This window comes from Vicia villosa, linkage group LG1 (genome assembly GCF_029867415.1).
Source record: "Vicia villosa cultivar HV-30 ecotype Madison, WI linkage group LG1, Vvil1.0, whole genome shotgun sequence".
NCBI lineage: Eukaryota > Viridiplantae > Streptophyta > Magnoliopsida > Fabales > Fabaceae > Vicia > Vicia villosa.
This window is the reverse complement of record NC_081180.1, coordinates 19,207,321-19,225,432: the sequence shown is the minus strand read 5'-3', so window position 1 is coordinate 19,225,432 and position 18,112 is coordinate 19,207,321. Positions and strand designations below refer to the sequence as shown.

At 29.2% G+C, this 18,112-nt stretch overlaps 1 protein-coding gene across 2 annotated transcripts; it reads right to left on the bottom strand.

The window, feature by feature from the left end:
* Nucleotides 1-12,363: 12,363 nt before the first annotated feature.
* On the bottom strand, nucleotides 12,364-17,824 carry LOC131630316 (ABC transporter B family member 21-like). Of its 2 annotated transcripts, none has more exons than XM_058901108.1 (12): nucleotides 17,578-17,824; nucleotides 16,930-17,366; nucleotides 16,629-16,804; nucleotides 16,317-16,538; nucleotides 15,992-16,230; nucleotides 15,386-15,911; nucleotides 14,966-15,239; nucleotides 14,089-14,882; nucleotides 13,749-14,015; nucleotides 13,384-13,647; nucleotides 13,016-13,309; nucleotides 12,364-12,825 (listed from the first exon to the last, which is right to left on the bottom strand). In XM_058901108.1, the coding sequence occupies exons 2-12, from the start codon at nucleotides 17,330-17,332 to the stop codon at nucleotides 12,475-12,477; spliced, it is 3,810 nt and encodes a 1,269-aa protein (XP_058757091.1). In that variant the 5' UTR covers nucleotides 17,333-17,366; nucleotides 17,578-17,824; the 3' UTR covers nucleotides 12,364-12,474. The 2 variants fall into 2 exon arrangements, with proteins under 2 accessions (XP_058757091.1, XP_058757084.1); XM_058901101.1 differs by having other exon boundaries at nucleotides 16,930-17,350.
* Nucleotides 17,825-18,112: the final 288 nt, after the last annotated feature.

The following is an 18,112-nucleotide window of genomic DNA, read 5'->3' as shown; positions in this document are numbered from 1 at the left end:
GCTGCATTTACCTTGTATAACCCAGATCCATTAAAATTCTGCCTAGGATTCTTAGTAGTCCACAAAGTAGTGAGAGGTGAATCAATGTCACAAAAGCAACAAAGTTCTCTTCTTCATGATGCACATCTATTACTCGACACAAAATATGATTCAACATTGATGAAGATGGAGAAAACGAGTAGGAGATAACGAGGAAAATGATGTGAACTGAAGGAAACAAGGAGGGAGAACAACGTTTTTGAAGTAGACAACTTGGCTTGGGGATCCAAGGAATATATGGGAACTGAAGGAGACGTGTAGAGAGAACCTCGTCTCTGAACCAATTTAGGGATTAGGGTTATTAAAATTTTCAATTGTTTCATTTGTTTTATTTTATGAAATATAATATTGAATTTTAAAATGTGATTTTCCAATTAAGTACTGTCACGTATGCGTTTTTTTGCCACATCAGTGTTTCTGAAGGGGAGACTGGGGGTAAGGACCAATTCTATTGATTTAGAAAAGACGGGACCAATTTCTTGAGTTGATCAAAACACAAAGACTAAAAATGTATTTAAGTCTATATATTATATAGTCTTATTTTTGACATCTCATTTTTTTAAGTTACTAAACATGAATGCAAGAGTTGAGATTTTTGTGTATTCAATTCAGTGTTTTATACTTCCTTTTCTAAATTTAGTTTTGATGTAGAATTATAAAGTGCGTGCCATTTTGGATTTGCAGTTGGTATTAATCAATGAAAAATTCTGTTTCAGATTGAGGAATGGGCAAAATGTATAATGTCTCTGTTTCAGGAATATGCAAAATATGGTTCTGTATTCTGTAATATGGTTCTGTAATTCAGGTGTAGACGACAATAGAAAAAAAAAATAAAACCATAACTCCTCGGTTTCTAAAATAAACCGAGGTAATAATCTTAGGTGCGCCATACAGTTATGAAAATAATATAAATGCCGACGCTAGAAATCGAACCCACGTGCAATTGATTTAACCCCTCGGCTGTTTAATAACCAAGGTGATAAGTAGTAACCTTTTATGACGCCCTTGCTTATCTCGCTTACATAACTGACATCAAACACATTTTGCGTCCATCGTTACATGTGTTTTTTAATAGTGTTGTTTAAGCGCTAAAGAAGAATTCACAGCTATAATAATAGAAGTTTTGAGCTATTATGGATGCAAAAATGCTAGAAGATTTGGAATTATTATAAAAAATATTTAAACCAATAGTAAAGTTGTTATATTATTATTCAATATTTTTATCGGTAACTTTATATTCCCGTTATTATTCAATATTTTGATCAGTAATTTTATGTTTTCGTTATTATTAAATATTTTGATTAATAACTTCATGTTCTCGTTAATATTCAATATTTTGATGAGTAACTTCACGTTCCCGTTAATATTCAATATTTTGATCAGTAATTTAATATTTTCGTTAATATTAAATATTTTGATCAATAACATATGTTCCCGTTAATATTCAATATTTTGAACAATAACTTCATGTTCCCGTTAATATTCAATATTTCTATCATTACTTTTATGGGAAAAAATAGCACGAGTACCGCTGTGTTACACACCATTTTTAAAAGGGTCATGCTAACGAGTGCCCCAGGGGCACTCTTTAAGCATTCTAAATAAAGAAAATATTCTTTCAAAAGTTCACCATTTCAATTTTCGATGCATTAATTACGCATATTTCCAAGAAAAACTTACTTTTTAAAGCTATTAAAGAGTGCCCCTGGGGCACTCGTTAGCATTTCCCTTTTTAAAAATATTGTATCTTAAATTAAAAAAAAATGTCAAAACAAAGTTATCAGTAACATAAATAATTAAAAAATAACACATTTTTCCTCTATTTGGATTCATATATTATTTTAAATATATTTACCTTTATTTTTTTTAATTGTAAAATAAGTAAAATAACCGGTGAGTTCGCACGAATTCTGATAAGGTTACTCGTGTGTAGGGGTGAAAATAGGTCAGGTCAGGCCACACATTATTTTTAAATAGAAAAGGCCTAGGCTTATTTATAAGCCTATTTACTTAAAAAGGCTAGGCCTCAGGCCCTGAAAAAAGCCTTTTAAGTCTATCTGGCCGGCCTATTTGAATAAATATGAATACTTTTTTTATGATCATTATGTTATGTTTTGTACTTTAAATTAAAATACATAAATAAAACTTGGTTATCTTGAAGAACTTGTGAAAATAAGATGAAAACACCAGATGAACATTGTTTTCATAAGTTTTTTTAAACAAATAGTCTCCTAGAACAAATAGTCTCATAGAACTAATAAGTAAGTTAAATTAAGTTAGTCTATTTAAACATTATTTTAATTGTTTATTTACATATGTCTAAAACAAATAGGCCTTGATGTAGGCTAACAGGCTAACCAGACTTTCGAAAAGGTCAAACTTAGGCCTAAAAAATAAGCCTACGACAGGCTACAGGCCAGGCTTAGACTTGGGTTTTTTTGACAGGCCAGACTTAGGCTTGGCAAAGCCTGGCCCGACCCAGCCTATTTCCACCCCTAGTCGTGCGTTCAGACAGTATTGATGTGTTACCCGTGCGTTCGCATGGGTATTGGTGTGGTACGCACACTTTTGTTTTCAATATGTAATAAACAAGTAAATAAGAAAAACAAAATTGTTTTACTATTTTTTTTATTATTTTTAAAAGAAATACATATTTTTAAAAGAAAAATAAAATATTTTTATCAAAATTGTTTTACATTAATAATATATATATTTTAAATTTGTATATATTTTCATAAAAAATATTATATCTTAAATTAAAAAAATTCAAAATAATAATATTAGTAACATAAATAGTTAAAAAACAATTAATTTTTCTCGTGTTTGGATTCATATATTTTTTAAAATATTTTATTTTTCTGAATTGTACAAAAAAATATATAATAACTCGCATATTCGTAGAAATTCTAATCTGGACACCCGCGTGTTCGTATGGGTACTGACCCATTACACTCATATGCTTCTAAATTGTACAAAAAAACGTAATAACCCATCAGTTTACACGAATTTTGATATCAATATCGTGTGTCTGTACGGGTACTGATGTGTTCATTCTATTATTATTTGTGTTTAAATTCATGTAATTGATTTAATTTATAAAGTATTTATTATTATAAAATTTGTAAAATTATATATATATATATATATATATATATATATATATATATATATATATATATATATATATAGTAGTTTGTATACCCGTGCGAAGCACGGGTTTAAATTTAGTATGATTGATTTCGATTAGTATGACTATAACGAAGTTCAAAATAACCATATAATGATTAGTATATTCATGGCTTTTGATCATCTCCGTGCGAGGCACGGGATAAAAAGATTCAATAAAACTTTATACATAATTAAAAACATTTACTCTCATTTCAAACATTCAATAAAAAGTATTTGATAATTCATTTATTTTTCGAAAATATTGACTTTTGAGACAGAATTTTTCAAATATTAAAAATAATTTTTATTTATTAACTCAAGTTTTAAAATTAAGAATTGTTTTTAACAAAGATACATAAGATTCATATAGTATGAATTTACATTAACAAAAATATCATACGAATATAAAATTCATATATTATACATTTATATTTATTCATCTTTCTTATAAATATTTAATACATAATAAAATAATAAAATAAATTAAATATATAATTATCCATTTGTTTTTTTCATAAGAAAAAGTTGTGATTTTTATACATCATATTATCTTACATTTTTTGTTAAAGCGAATATTATATCAACTTATAAATAGTACCATTTTAGAGGACCCATGCATCTTAGATATAATAATGGTACTAAAGTAATTTACTATTACAATCATATTTATTTTATTAAATCTATGGGTTAATCTGTCAGTATAACAAAATTAAATTCAGATCTTTTTATATATAACTGGTAAACTTTCGTTTAAAAAATTTCTCAACTTTTTAGTCATTTTTTTTTGTGTATCTTAACAATCATAAAAAAAAATTATTCAGTTTGTATTAAATAAAATGAGATCTTTTTGTATCATATATTTTTGTTTCTATTAATCAGTATACATTTTTGTTTAATATTAATTATAAAATTACTATTGCCAAATTTAATACAAAATTAACGTTAAAATTAATAATATATTTCCTTAAATAAGTGCATTATTTGTTTTTAATCTATATCGATTTATTTTTATGTTTTGCATTCTATTATCTACTATTTAAATTAAAAAGATAAAATTGACTTCATCATTATTACTTCCTTAAACATTTTTTTTATATGACAGGATAAATAATAATGACTTTTACACGAAAACTTTATTTCCTCTATTACCATACCAAAAACTTTAATAAGTTATATGAATTTGAAATTAAATTATTTTATAATTTTTTTAATGTAAATAATAAATGATAGAAAAATATTTTACTAAATAAATAACTAATATGCTGCTTCAATATTAAAATTATTATTAAAATTATTTATTATACAATCCGTTTTATATTATTTGTAGCAATTGAGCTTCTCATACGGATTAAGAAAATGTGATAAAAAGAAGAAAGAGAACTTCTTTTTGTTATATTACCCTTATTTTATTTATTATTCTTTTGAAAATGTGATAAAAAGAAGAAAGAGAACTTCTTTTTGTTATATTACCCTTACTAGTACTTAAGACCCGTGCGAGACACGGGTTAAATATTTTTTAAGTAAAAAAAATATTTTAAAAACACTTATAATTTAGAAATTTTACTTATAGTAAGATTACTATTGTATAGATAAAATGTCATGATATTATATATAATACGATTTTTCCCGTCCATGATACTTTTTCAAATAAATCCATAAAAAAACATTCTTAATTGTTCAAACTATTTTTATAAACTATTCGAATAGCATAAATATCAGTTGTCTAATCTGATACTTTTCCGTGTTGGAAATATTTTGTGAGGACAACAAAGTTACAAATTCTTTAATCTAAGGATGTGTTTGGTTGAGGGAAGAAGTTGAAAAGAGATAAAAATGTGAGAGTGTGAAAAAAGAGGGGAAAAAATAGAGAAAATTTGATGTATTGGTCGGTATAAAAGAAAAACAGAGTTATAGAAGAGAACTTCAAATTTTGTAGTTCTAAAAATATTAAAAGCAATCGATGTAGTTTTAAAATGACTATCATTTTATCTTGCATTTTTTATTTTAAATTCCCAAATGTTTATTATAACTGTAAATTATGGGAATAATTTATCACCAAAGTACATTAGCCTAGTAGTCAGAGCATATGATGCCCCTTAAAGGTTCTTGGTTCGATCTTTTTAGGAGTCGATTTTAATTAAAAGTAGAAAATAAATCGATTTTAAAAAAATATGTACGAAAGAACTAATATGGTTCAATTAAAGTTTGTAAGGGATTAAATTGAATCCATTTTTATGTTAGGGTCCAATGTGACAATCCTGTCACGGTTTAAAAGTAGGAAAAAATCAATTTTAAAAAAATATGTACGAAAGAACTAATATGATCCAATTAAATTTTGTAAGAGATTAAATTAGATTCTTTTTTATTTTTTTTATGTAAGGATTAATTTGAGTTCTATAATTTTTGTAAGGGACCAAAATGAATCTTCACTCATATAAAAATAATGTTTATTTTCGGTTAATTAAAATTAACAGACATGAAATGATTAAGAAAATAATATATTGTTCTAATAATTAATAAAAAAGTTATTATTACCAATTTATTTTAAAAAATTATTATTAAGAAAAATATGAAAGGGTTTTCATTGATTTTTTTTAAAAAATTGTTCATCATATAAAAATGTGCCAAGGCTTTTAGTTGATTAACGACGAAGAAAATTAAAATTGAATGTAAAATAATTTATATTTAATATATTCATATAAAAATGACTTAAATAATATAAGTAAAATTAAAATCATGTTGCATATAAGAACTAAATAAAGGTATTTGAAGTAAAAGGGGCATAAACATAGTAATTGCGCCAAGCAGTAGTTCTTCAAACAGTTTACTGCTAATATCTACTTTTCCAAAATCTACTTTTCCAAAGTATCCATTAAGTAGCCTATAAGTTTGTATTGTTATGACATAAAGAATGAATTCAACATATAAAAACTATCAGGTGAAGTTTTGAACCTAATACATGTGAAGTAACTAAGACTATATCAGTTGGATGCAAGTGTTTAATTTAAGGGAAATACTAACAAGTGCCCCAGGGGCACTTTTTAAGAGCTTAAAAGAGTAAGTTTTTCTTGGAAATATAAGTAATTAATGCATCGAAAATTGAAATAGTTAACTTTTTAAAGAATATTTTCTTTAAATAGAATGCTTAAAGAGTGCCCCCGGGGCACTCGTTAGCATGACCCTTAATTTAATTACCTGTCATAGTTAGTGACCATATAAATCATGGGAGGCTCAAAGAAATATTAGTTAGTAAACATGTTGATGATCCAAAAAAATCAGAAGTAATACATAGCTAGGATAACAAAAGACAAACATATTTAAAACTAAACTCTGACAATCATAGGTATTCAAATTCTTACAAACATAGTTATAGCATTAGTTCATTACTAAACTTGTTCTGTTATTGATATGAGAATATCCCAAAGTAAATTCTCTGTTAACATGGCATGTTCATAGATAGCTATGCAATAATTTTACAATGTTTCTTGATTCCGTCCGGATGCAATTTGGAGACAAATTCTTTTATGACATTTCTTTGACCATGCGGTGTACGATATCTAAGCCCGTATAGATATTTAAACAAACGTATAACTAATCATACGAAAAACAATACTGAAAAATAGTATTTGCCACGTAGTTACACTAAATTGGTTGTAAACAATCTCGACCAATAATTTGAAGATCTTTAACTGTGCCACGTAGTTACACCTGTATTTGCAAAAACTTCGCATAAAGTAATTTTATAAAGGACAACTTACAAAACCAAGTTATTCGCCAAAGCAATGTAAAGTTTAGTTCACAAAATACCCAATGGTTACACACAACACAATTTAATTTAATTTAATTAGAGCATAAAAGTTGGAACATAACATAGCCCTTCCTACATTTAAGGCTGATAAATAATACATTATAACTTCACAATGCAGATATTTATGATAGAAGCAACTAACTTGACTTTGCTCCCACCTTGTGTCAGCATGATAATGAGTTTTTGTCCAGCCTTGTTGGTTGTTTGTACAAATGATGCAAGACAAATGCAAGCCATGATTTTTACAACAAGTTCAACATTAGATTCAACAACACTTTCACCAATAAGCATGACACAATTATTCAATCAAAAATTGCATTCACTACTTTGAATAAAATAGTGCATAAATATGTCATTTGAAAGAACTACTCGTACCTCAATTCTTTGCTGCATGAAAGAGGACTGTATATGGCCATTTGCTACATTTTCATGAGGTTTTGCATGGAAGTATAAGAGTATTATTGCTCAACTTGTTCTAGATTTCTCATTGGTAAAAGCCATAAAGTCATCTAAGTCTATTCCACATCCATAATATTCACCGACTTTGTTTCACTTTGAGAAGAACTTCAAGGTAGGAAATCCAATCAATTCATACCTGCATCAAAGTTATTCCAGAAATATTCTCCGTTATTTTTCGAAATTGATTTAGAGGCAGAGTAAGAAAAGAAGAAAAAAAAGAATGAAGAAGTAAGAACCTTGTTTAAGATTCACGTTACGGGTCTTTTTACTATTTAATCTTCGAATGAACATTTTCCATCTCGGTCAATCTCTGACCACGCATGCACCTTCATCCTTCCACGAAACCACCACCGTTCCTCTTTATTCTTCGGAAAGTGTAACTTCATTGGCTCCCACAATGACAACGATGTTTCTGATGAGAAACACGAAATCCAATAACACTTACAGCCTATCTTAGAGTCGTCGGTGACGGTCGCGATAGCATTTGGACGGAGAGCATAGAGAAGATAGGGTATTTAGATTTAGAGTTTGGGATTTTTTTCTTTAATAATGATGTTGCATAGGTAATGTAAGACACAACCAGACTTTTGGTTAACCTTGCACGTGAATAAAAAAGTAGTAATCCATTTAATTTGCTTTGATTTGTGGTAAGCATGCCATACATTCAATATTGGTAGAAGAGTTAGCAGTCAAAAAAATTAATAACGGTTAGAAAAATATTAAAAGATTTAAATAATTTTAACCCTAATTTAAGGAATGTAAGTAGTTTTAATTGCTAATTTTATAAAAATGGTGGTAATCAGTTTTTATATATTAATTAAAAGTATATTATATTAAAAATAGATTTTTTTGGTCTTCCCCATATCATTCCATATAAAAAGGTATAATTACTTTTTACGTGTATCAAGAATCCCTCCATATCCTTCAATTAATAAATAAAATAAAAAACTAAATGTAAATAATTTATAAAAAGGTAATTATTTTTTAAATAAAAAATTTCCTTTTTTAGAAAGTTTATAAAACATGAGAATTGATGTGAGCATGACACTTGTCAAAATTGCCCAAAAACTCATTTTGCTTTATTATTATGTATGATTTTATTTATTATTCTTTTAATTTTTATAACTTTCATTAATATTTAAATATTGTCATAATTCATAGAATGCCAAAAAGATACATTGAAAAATTGGTTTTTTTTTTACGTGATAAAAATAGAGGGAAATCATTACAAATATTTTTCCTCCAAATAATTAAAATTTATTTTATAAATTTCCCACTAAGTTGATAATGGACAATTTCCCATTAAAATAATTGTTAAATTAAATTAATTGGAACAACATAATAAAATAAATATTAATTTTTTTGCTTTTATACCAATTTTAAAAAAATCCTCTCTGTTTGTAATGTGTCGCGTGCCCATTTCCTCTAATTCTCTGTCTTTTTCTCTCTACGATTTAACAATCAAAACATAAGTAAAATACCTTCAACCCACATAAACCCTAACCCCAATCCATTATATAATTTTACTGTTACAATTACATGGCTTGATGCGGATGAAAAAATTTAAAATAAAACAATAAAATCGAAGAAAACAAAAAGGAAAAAATTTAGTTATGTCTTCTTAATTGTGATGATGTTGTCGTGAGGTTTCCTGCAACAACAAAAAGAGGATTTCTGGTGATTGGTTGAGCAGATTTGGATTGGTTGATGGAGGATTTTGGCAGAAGTTTGTTATGAGAATGGTAGATGACTTTAAGGAAGTGAAGGTATGGTTTTATAGCATGAGGAATGAGTGAATTTGGGCAGCTTTGAATTGATTAATTTTTGGCCCAATAAATTCCAAGAATCAAAACAGAATGAGCGATGTTTGATCTTTCCAATGGTCCAACCGCTCCTTATTTCACGTGAAAAATAAAAACAAAGTATAGTTAATAAGGGATTGTTGAGATTTCCAATAGTGAAACTAATAATAACAACTTTACGTGTTTCGAATAATTTTTATTTTATAAATAATTAAGTAAATATAATCAAATAATTAAATAAATAAAATAAAATAAATAAATAAAGAAGTAATAAAATTTATTATAAATAGAATGGAAAAAAATGTTAGAATGCATAAGGGAGTGACACTTGGCAAACTTGCCAAAGTACTCCTTTTGCTTTATTATATTAAATGATATATATATATATATATATATATATATATATATATATATATATATATATATATATATATATATATATATATATATATATAATATTTTTGTTTTGGTGATCATAAAATAATTAAGAATTGTTTATATTAGCATATAATTATAATGTTATTTAACTCATATATTACTTATGTATGTTTTTCTATTATTTTTTACTTATAAATATTTGTCTCATTGATTTCTATATTAATAACATAAATAATTATAAAAAATAACACAATTTTCTCATGCTACATTTAAGTACATTTATTTTTAAATTTCAAAAGAAGAGAAAAACTCTTTGATAGCGATAATGATCGCCGTTTATTCCAATTATATCTTTGACTTTTATCTAAATTTCCTTTTTCTAAAAAAGGACAACCTCACATCTCATTGTATTCTCTCTAAATATTTCTCCTATATCTCAATCTAAATGTTTAGCAACATTAAAAAAAAAGTTATAAAACTTAAAACAATATACCCAACAAATTGTGAAACATAAGAAAGAAGTTAATAAAAAATAAAAGAACTGAAAAAAGATATTAAAAAGTTATCGATATTGTTTAACTTTTTTCATCTTCTCCATAGATCTACAACCTGAAAAAAATAAAAGAAATAAAAAAAAAGCTGAAAAGATTGAATAGATATGGGTTTTTAAACTTAAAAAGAAGAGAAAAACTCTTTGACAGCGGTAATAATGACCATATATTACAAACGATAAATTTCAATTATATATAAAAAAATATTAAAAATCACTATTTTAATTTGCAGTATTATCTAAATTTTCCTTTTATAATTTTATTAAAATTTACTTTCTTTTTTTTAGTTTGAAATTTTTTCATAAAAAATTTCGAATCGAAATTCCTTTAAATAAATTTTAACTTTGTCTTTTGTGATTATTTTAAAAATACAATTCTCATTATAACAATTAATATTAAAAAAATAATCCTTATTGTCAATTATATTCTAATTATTTTATTTAAATTTTATGCAATACTTACTATAAAGGTTGATTTTTCCTATAAAGTTACATTTAGTATGACAACTTTTATAATCCAACATCACATCTCATTGTATTATCTCTCTAAATATTTCTCCTCTCAGTCTCAATGATTAGAAACATTAAAAAATAGTTACACATAAAATAATATATACAAAACTTAAAAAATATAAACAACAAATTGTGAAACTTAAGAGACAAATTAATGAAAAATATAATAACTGAAAAAGATATTAAAAAATTATTGATATTGTTTAACTTTTTTCATCTTCCCCATATTTGTAAAACCTGGAAAAAAATAAAAGAAATTAAAAAGATAAAATAAATATGGGTTTTGTTATGAACTACATATACGGTAAAAGAAGATCTACATTATAGACAAACATATAGATCTATAACCTAAAATATAAAAATAAAAATGTTAAAACTTACACTTTTTTTCTTATAAATGTTGTTTAAATTTTTTCCATCTTCTTATCTATAGATCTACCCCAATAAAAAAAATGAAAAGAATGTTAAAAAACATGGAAAAAATGGATTTTATCATAAATTTCAAAAATGGCAACAAATGATTATTTTATCTATGTTGTTTAAGTTTTTTCATCTTTTTATATGTAGATCTATAATCTGAAAAACAAAGAAGTGAAAAAGTTGGAAAAAAAATGGGTTATGACATAAAATATAAAAATGGCAAAAAAATATATCTATATTATTCAAAAGAATACACAAATGGTTACATATAAGTATAGATCTACCACCTAAAAAACTAAAAACTTTAAAACTTCCCATTTTTCAAATTAGTTTGCGCCTTCGTATATAGATCTATAATCTGAAAAACATAAAAAAATAGAAATTATTGATGAAGATAAAGTGATAACTATAAATAAACGAGAGAATAAGAAAAAAAGAAATAGAGAGGAATGTGAGAGATGTAGCATGAAATAGAAAGAAGAGAGAAAGAAACAGATAAGTGTAACCGCCCATCAATTTGAGGGGAAGATTGCAAAACAGTGAAAATCCTCAATATTTTGGAACAACCAACTAACATAACATATTTGATAGGGAAGGGAAAAAAATGAAGGCTAAGAGAGCCAAGAGAATTGATTGGGAAGGAAAACCTCTATTTTGGAACAGGAAAATCCTCAATATTTTGGAACAACCAATGTTACAGAATTGATTGGGGAAGAAAAGAAATGAAGGTTAAGAGAGCCTACATTACAAAATTGATTGGGGAAGAAAATAAATGAAGGTTAAGAGAGCTACAAAATTGATTGGGGAGGAAAACAAATAACGAAGGAAAAGAGAAAGAAAATGAAGACACATGTCATTTTTAAGGAGAAGTAAATAGACTCTATTTTTTTATATTGTAGATATAAATTCACCAAGTTAAGGGTGAGTATTAAAATATTAACATTTATAATTATTTTTTTTTTTTTATATTGTAGATATAAATTCACCAAGTTAAAGGGTGAGTATTAAAAATATTAACATTTATAATTATTTTATTTAATTAGTATGAGACTCATTAAATAAGTGTCCATCAGATTTAAATTTATCATCATTTAAATTAGTTTATTCTCCTATATTAAATTACAATTTTGAAATACAGGAAAATACTTTTTTCTACAAACAATTACTATATGAGAATTGAGAAATGAGATTATTATTAACTAAAGAGATGAAATAGTTATGAAATTGATAAAAATAAATAAATCAAGATTCCTTATTCTTATAAAATACCAAAACAAACTACAAAAGATCAAGAAACCATTAGAAAATAGATACAATAAGTTCAAAGAATCTTAAGATTAAGCATTAACATTTGTGTGAAGTGCTACTAAAGAAGCATAGATACCACCCTTGTTGATCAATGCGTCATGTTTTCCTTTCTCCTCAATTACTCCATTTTTAACAACTGCAATTGAGTTTGCACCTTTTATGGTAGACAATCTATGAGCCACCACAATGGTTGTTCTATCCATCCTCACTCTATCAAGTGCATCTTGAACAACTTTTTCAGACTCAGCATCAAGTGCACTTGTGGCTTCATCTAGTAACAATATTCTTGGACTGTTAACTATGGCTCTTGCAATTGCCACACGTTGCTTCTGTCCTCCAGATAGTTGTATTCCTCTCTCCCCTACTATTGTATCATACCCCTACATATGTTGTTAAATGTTGCAAAAGTCTTAAGAACAAGTTCAGCTGATAGAGTACTTTTTGTGTACGTAACAGTGACATTTCAGATTGAAAGCGTGTCTGGTGTCTTACACATGTTATATTCAATCACGTTTATTTTCTTAAATATCAGTTTATGTGTCTGTGCTTTATAAATTGTGTGTAGTTTACCTGCTGCAAGCTGCTAATGAACTTATGAGCATTTGCCAGTTCTGCTGCAGCGATAATTTCAGCCTCAGATGCATTTCCGCCTTTTCCATAGGAAATGTTGGCTCTGATGGTGTCATTAAACAATACAGGCTCTTGGCTTACTAGGCCCATTTGTTGCCTAAACCATTTAAGTTGTAGCTTTTGGATTTCTGTTCCATCCAGTTTAATCTGACCGGAATCTGGATCATAAAATCTTTGCAACAATGATATCAAAGTTGACTTTCCACTTCCACTTTCTCCAACCAAGGCAACTGTCTGATTGAAACAACCAAACTTTAAGCTTCTAGTGAGAGTTATGCACCATACTAATATATGATTTTTTAATTTACCTGTCCGGAATGAATGGTTAAGGAAAGATTTTTGAGTATATGAATATCGGGTCTAGTTGGATACTTGAAACTGACATGACAGAACTCGATCTCTCCCTTCACGTTTTCCATTGTCATTCCTGATTCATCACTAGGGTCTATTTCTGATTTCTGATCAAGAATAGCAAATATAGAAGCAGCTGAACTTTTTGCTTTACTAGCTCCTGGAGCCAGGAAGGCGGATTGAGATATCGCGGCGGCTGCCAATGTGAGAGAGAAAAATACCTGAAAAGTTTGGAAAAATATATGTTTAATGCTAGAACAATGTGATGAATTTAGATCTTAAATTATTCTTGTTGCTTTATATTTACAAAAAAGAAACTTACTTGAAAAACTTCTGATATCGATGTTTTTCCATTCTCAACAAGTTTGGCGCCCGCATAAAAACTGCATGCATAGACAGAAAACAGGAAGAAGATTGCTAAGCCTAAACCAATTCCACTGACTATACCCTGCCGTTTTCCTGTCTGGACCGGTGCTATACATTTCTTCTGGTATAACTCCATCACCTTCTCTTCGGCACAGAAAGATGAAACTGTTCTGATATTCCCTACTGCGTTATTCGCTATTTGACTTGCTTCCTCATAAAGTTTCTGTCAAACATATATAGAGCATTATAAAATCCTCACAATGTAGTTTATAGTTATATATCAATAAGGCACAAACCTTTGCATCTGAGCTGAATCCTTGCATAGACTTGATTTGCAAATGTCCATTTACTAAAAGTAGAGGTAGCAAAACAAGAATGATGAGAGAAAGCTGCCAATTTGCCTCAAAGGAAATTACCAAGGCTGTAATAACTGTAGAAGTATCTTGAACGAGTAAACCGAATGCATCGCCAACTAAAGTACGAATCAAAGCAGCATCAGTTGACAGCCTTGCTCCAAGTGCACCACTTGAATTCTCAGCTTTATCAAACCATCCTACTTCCATGTGAATTATTTTCTCAAAGCACATTAATCGGATCCTTTTTATTAACTTCGAACCTGCTACTGCAAGAAAGTAGGACCTTAAGGGGTGAAAAGCAAACGATGCCACGCTAAAGGAAACAAATATTATTGCCCAAAACTTCGAGTCTTTGCGGAGTTCATCTGCAGGCTCAAAGAATGTATTTATCATCTTTGAGATTAGAAGTCCCAGAATAGGTAGCACTGCTCCGGTTAGCACTGCTGCTAGAGTCCCTATGAGTAACATAGGGATTTCAGGCTTGTTAAGATAAGCGAGGCGCAGAAATGAGATATCTCGAGTTTTAATTTCATGTGATGTTACTTCTGAAGGAAGAACTTTTTCAGACCGTTTTACTTGTGTGGTGGGCATAGAATTCGATACTACGAATGAGTTGTGACTACTATCGGAGTCATTAGCACCATATTGTTCTGATGAATCCCTCTTAATTTCTTGCAACCTAATGAGTTGACTATAAGCTCCACCGGGATCTTTAGTTAGCTCAGCATATGTACCTAATAATCAGTTAGAAAGTATAAGAATGCTGCATTGCACCATACTTAGTCCCTATGCATGCATGTATGTTGTAAATGTATACCTTTTTCTACTACTTTTCCTTGGTGAATAACAGCGATGATATCAGCATTCCTTATTGTGCTAAGGCGATGAGCTACAATGATGGTTGTTCGATTTATCATGATTTTGTCTAGTGTCTCTTGTACCACTCTTTCAGATTCTGCATCAAGTGCACTAGTTGCTTCATCAAGGAGTAAAATTTTTGGATCTTTGAGAATTGCCCTTGCTATAGCAATTCTTTGCTTTTGGCCTCCAGAAAGCTGAGCTCCATGCTCGCCGACCATTGTTTCAAGTCCCTAAATTGAAAACTTTCCAGAATTTGTGAGGTAAAAGGAACAACAAACATTTAATGAAAAAACATATACTCTTTAATGAAAATAGTCTTTAGTATTGTATTATGTTGTTGACAAAATTTTATAAGAATCAAGAAATAAGAGCTCACATGAGGAAACTTATCGATGAAAATAGTAGCATTAGCAAGTTCTGCCGCAGATCTGATTTCTTCATCAGTTGCCGCATCCTTACCATAGGCAATATTCTCTTTAATGCTACAAGTAAAGAGAACTGGTTCCTGGCTGACTAGGCCTATTTTCTGTCTGATCCATTTCAGTTGAAATTCTCTGAGGTTGATACCGTCGATGAGAATTTCACCACCTTGTGGATCATAAAATCTCTCTATCAAACTAATAACCGTTGATTTCCCACTCCCACTTTGCCCGACCAAAGCCGCAGTAGTGCCACTTGATATTAAAATAGAAAATGCATTGAATATCAGCTCATCCGGTCTTGTAGGATAACTAAAGAAAACCTCCCTAAGCTCTATGTCTCCACGAATGTCATCGAGCTTTCTCCCAGTAGTATCATAAGCATCGATTTCTGGCTTCCTTTTAATTGTTTCAAACATTTTAAATGATGCAGCTTGTCCAGCAGCAAATGCAGATAAGCATGGAATTGCTTGTCCAAGTGACCTAGAAAATAAACTAGTTCATAAGAAGTGATGAATATATGTGCATCTAATCTTCTTGCAAGAAAAACTAACTTAACTTACATGGAACCTGTCAGTACTGCGAAAAATATGCTTATGACTTCACCTCCAGTATAACCCTTCTCCAGTACCATCTTCCCTCCAAACCATACGGTCAAAGCATAAGTGCAATAAACAAATAAGCGAACCGATCCAAGGCCTAAGCCAATAGCCAATCCCTCCTGTACTCCAATTTTGTAGGCTTTAGTTAAGGATTGATTGTATTGAGATATAGCTTGCTTCTCGCCGGTAAATGATGCAACCTGCATGCATTGGAGAGACTCTTGTGTGCCATTAGTTATTAAACATGAAATATACAGAAAAAAAAAACTATGAAATTTTCTCTTACTGTTCGAATTGAACCGAGTATCTTTTCTACTACAGTTGCTGCTTCAGAATATGCTGTTTGTCCACGAGATGCCATCTTTGCGAAAGCAAAACTCATCATGGAACCGGAGAGGACAAGAAACGGAAGAGAAGATAGAAGAACAAGGGATAAAAGCCACCCCTTGATGAATGCAACAACTAAACTTCCTAAAAAACCTGACACATACTGTATAAACTTTCCTACCTGAAGCCATATGACAAAAAAAAAAGAAGGTAGAATTAGTTATTATCTTCAAATTTGGCTATCACAGTTAGATGATGAATTAGTTATTACCTTCTCTCCCATAGCTTCTTGAATAAGAACTGTATCACCTGACATTCTTCCAACAATCTCACCATTGTTTGTTTCCTTGTCAAAGAAGCTTATGTCTTGCCTTAAAATTGCTTTGAGGTATAAGGCCCTTATTCTCGCGGCTTGTCTCTCTCCTGTGATCATCCAGCAAGCCACCTCTGAAATATTTTTCATGTATATCAAACTCTTGTTATTTTAATCTTAAGGTATATTGATACATGTTTCTAGCTTTTAGTTATATTAAGTTGAATTTATATTAATCTAGAGAATTTGATATGCTTACGCAGAAACACCGCAAAAAAGGTGCATACACCCATGATTGCAAACTTGAGAGACACCTTGGAAACTTGATGAACTAATTGTTTGGTGTTAACATTTCCTCCAAAAGCATCGATAGTATCTCCGATAAGTATAGTCATTAAAGGCATAGAGACTCCATTTCCAACAGCACTTATAGTTCCAACAATCATTAGAAAATAATCCCAAGAGTCTGCAAATGAGAAAAGCTTGTAAAAAGGTACTGTCTTGATTCTTTGATCCTTCACCTTGTTCTTCTTGGATTCCTTGTGCATGTCAGCCACTTCCTGAACATTTTCAGAACCTGCACGAATCGGTGGACTATGACTTGTTGACCCTGTCATCTCAGTTGAAGCAATATCTCCATCCGAGCTAGTCTTGGCCACCATTTTCTCCGAGAAAAACCACTATGAAAAACAGTTGCTGAAGAAAGTTAATTCACTAGTTTGAGTTAGCAACTTATTCATCAACTCTATTGAGCCTTATTTGAATAAACAGTTCAATTAGATGCTTATCATTTAAGTACTTATGTATAATCTATATTAGTTTTCATAAGCTGTTTTGAAGAGCTTATGCCATTAAACAAGCTCAAATAAGTCAATCAAAAACAGTTTGATGCAACAGGGAAACAAACCTTTTTGCAAACTTGAGGTAGAGGTGCTTCTTGGCTTCTCAAAATGATGGCAAAGTATAATAACTACAAAGCAACAGAAGAATGAAGAAACTATAAAAACTAAGTTTGATGCAACAGGTGGCAGTAGCTTAACATTGCAAGCAAACTTGACTATTTTTAAATCATGAGACAAAGCAAAAGAACAGTACAGAATTAGATGCTGATACCAAAGCTATAGCAATTTATGTATGGTTAAAATGCAACATGGAACAACATGAACTCTTTGACATTTTAAGGAAACCAAATGTATTTAAAAAGTGGTACATACCATCAACTAAAAATATACCACTAGGAGTTTATAATCATTCATTCTTGAATTATGTTTGAACTCCTTAAAATATTAATAGTTATTTTATTTTATTAGTATGGTCCCCTTGAGTAAGTCTATTAAGTTTATATTTATCTCTATTTAAGTTAATTTATTCTCTAATTTTAAATCGCAACTTTAAAATATATGAAAATACTTTTTTTTTTACATGTCTCACGAGCTCACTAT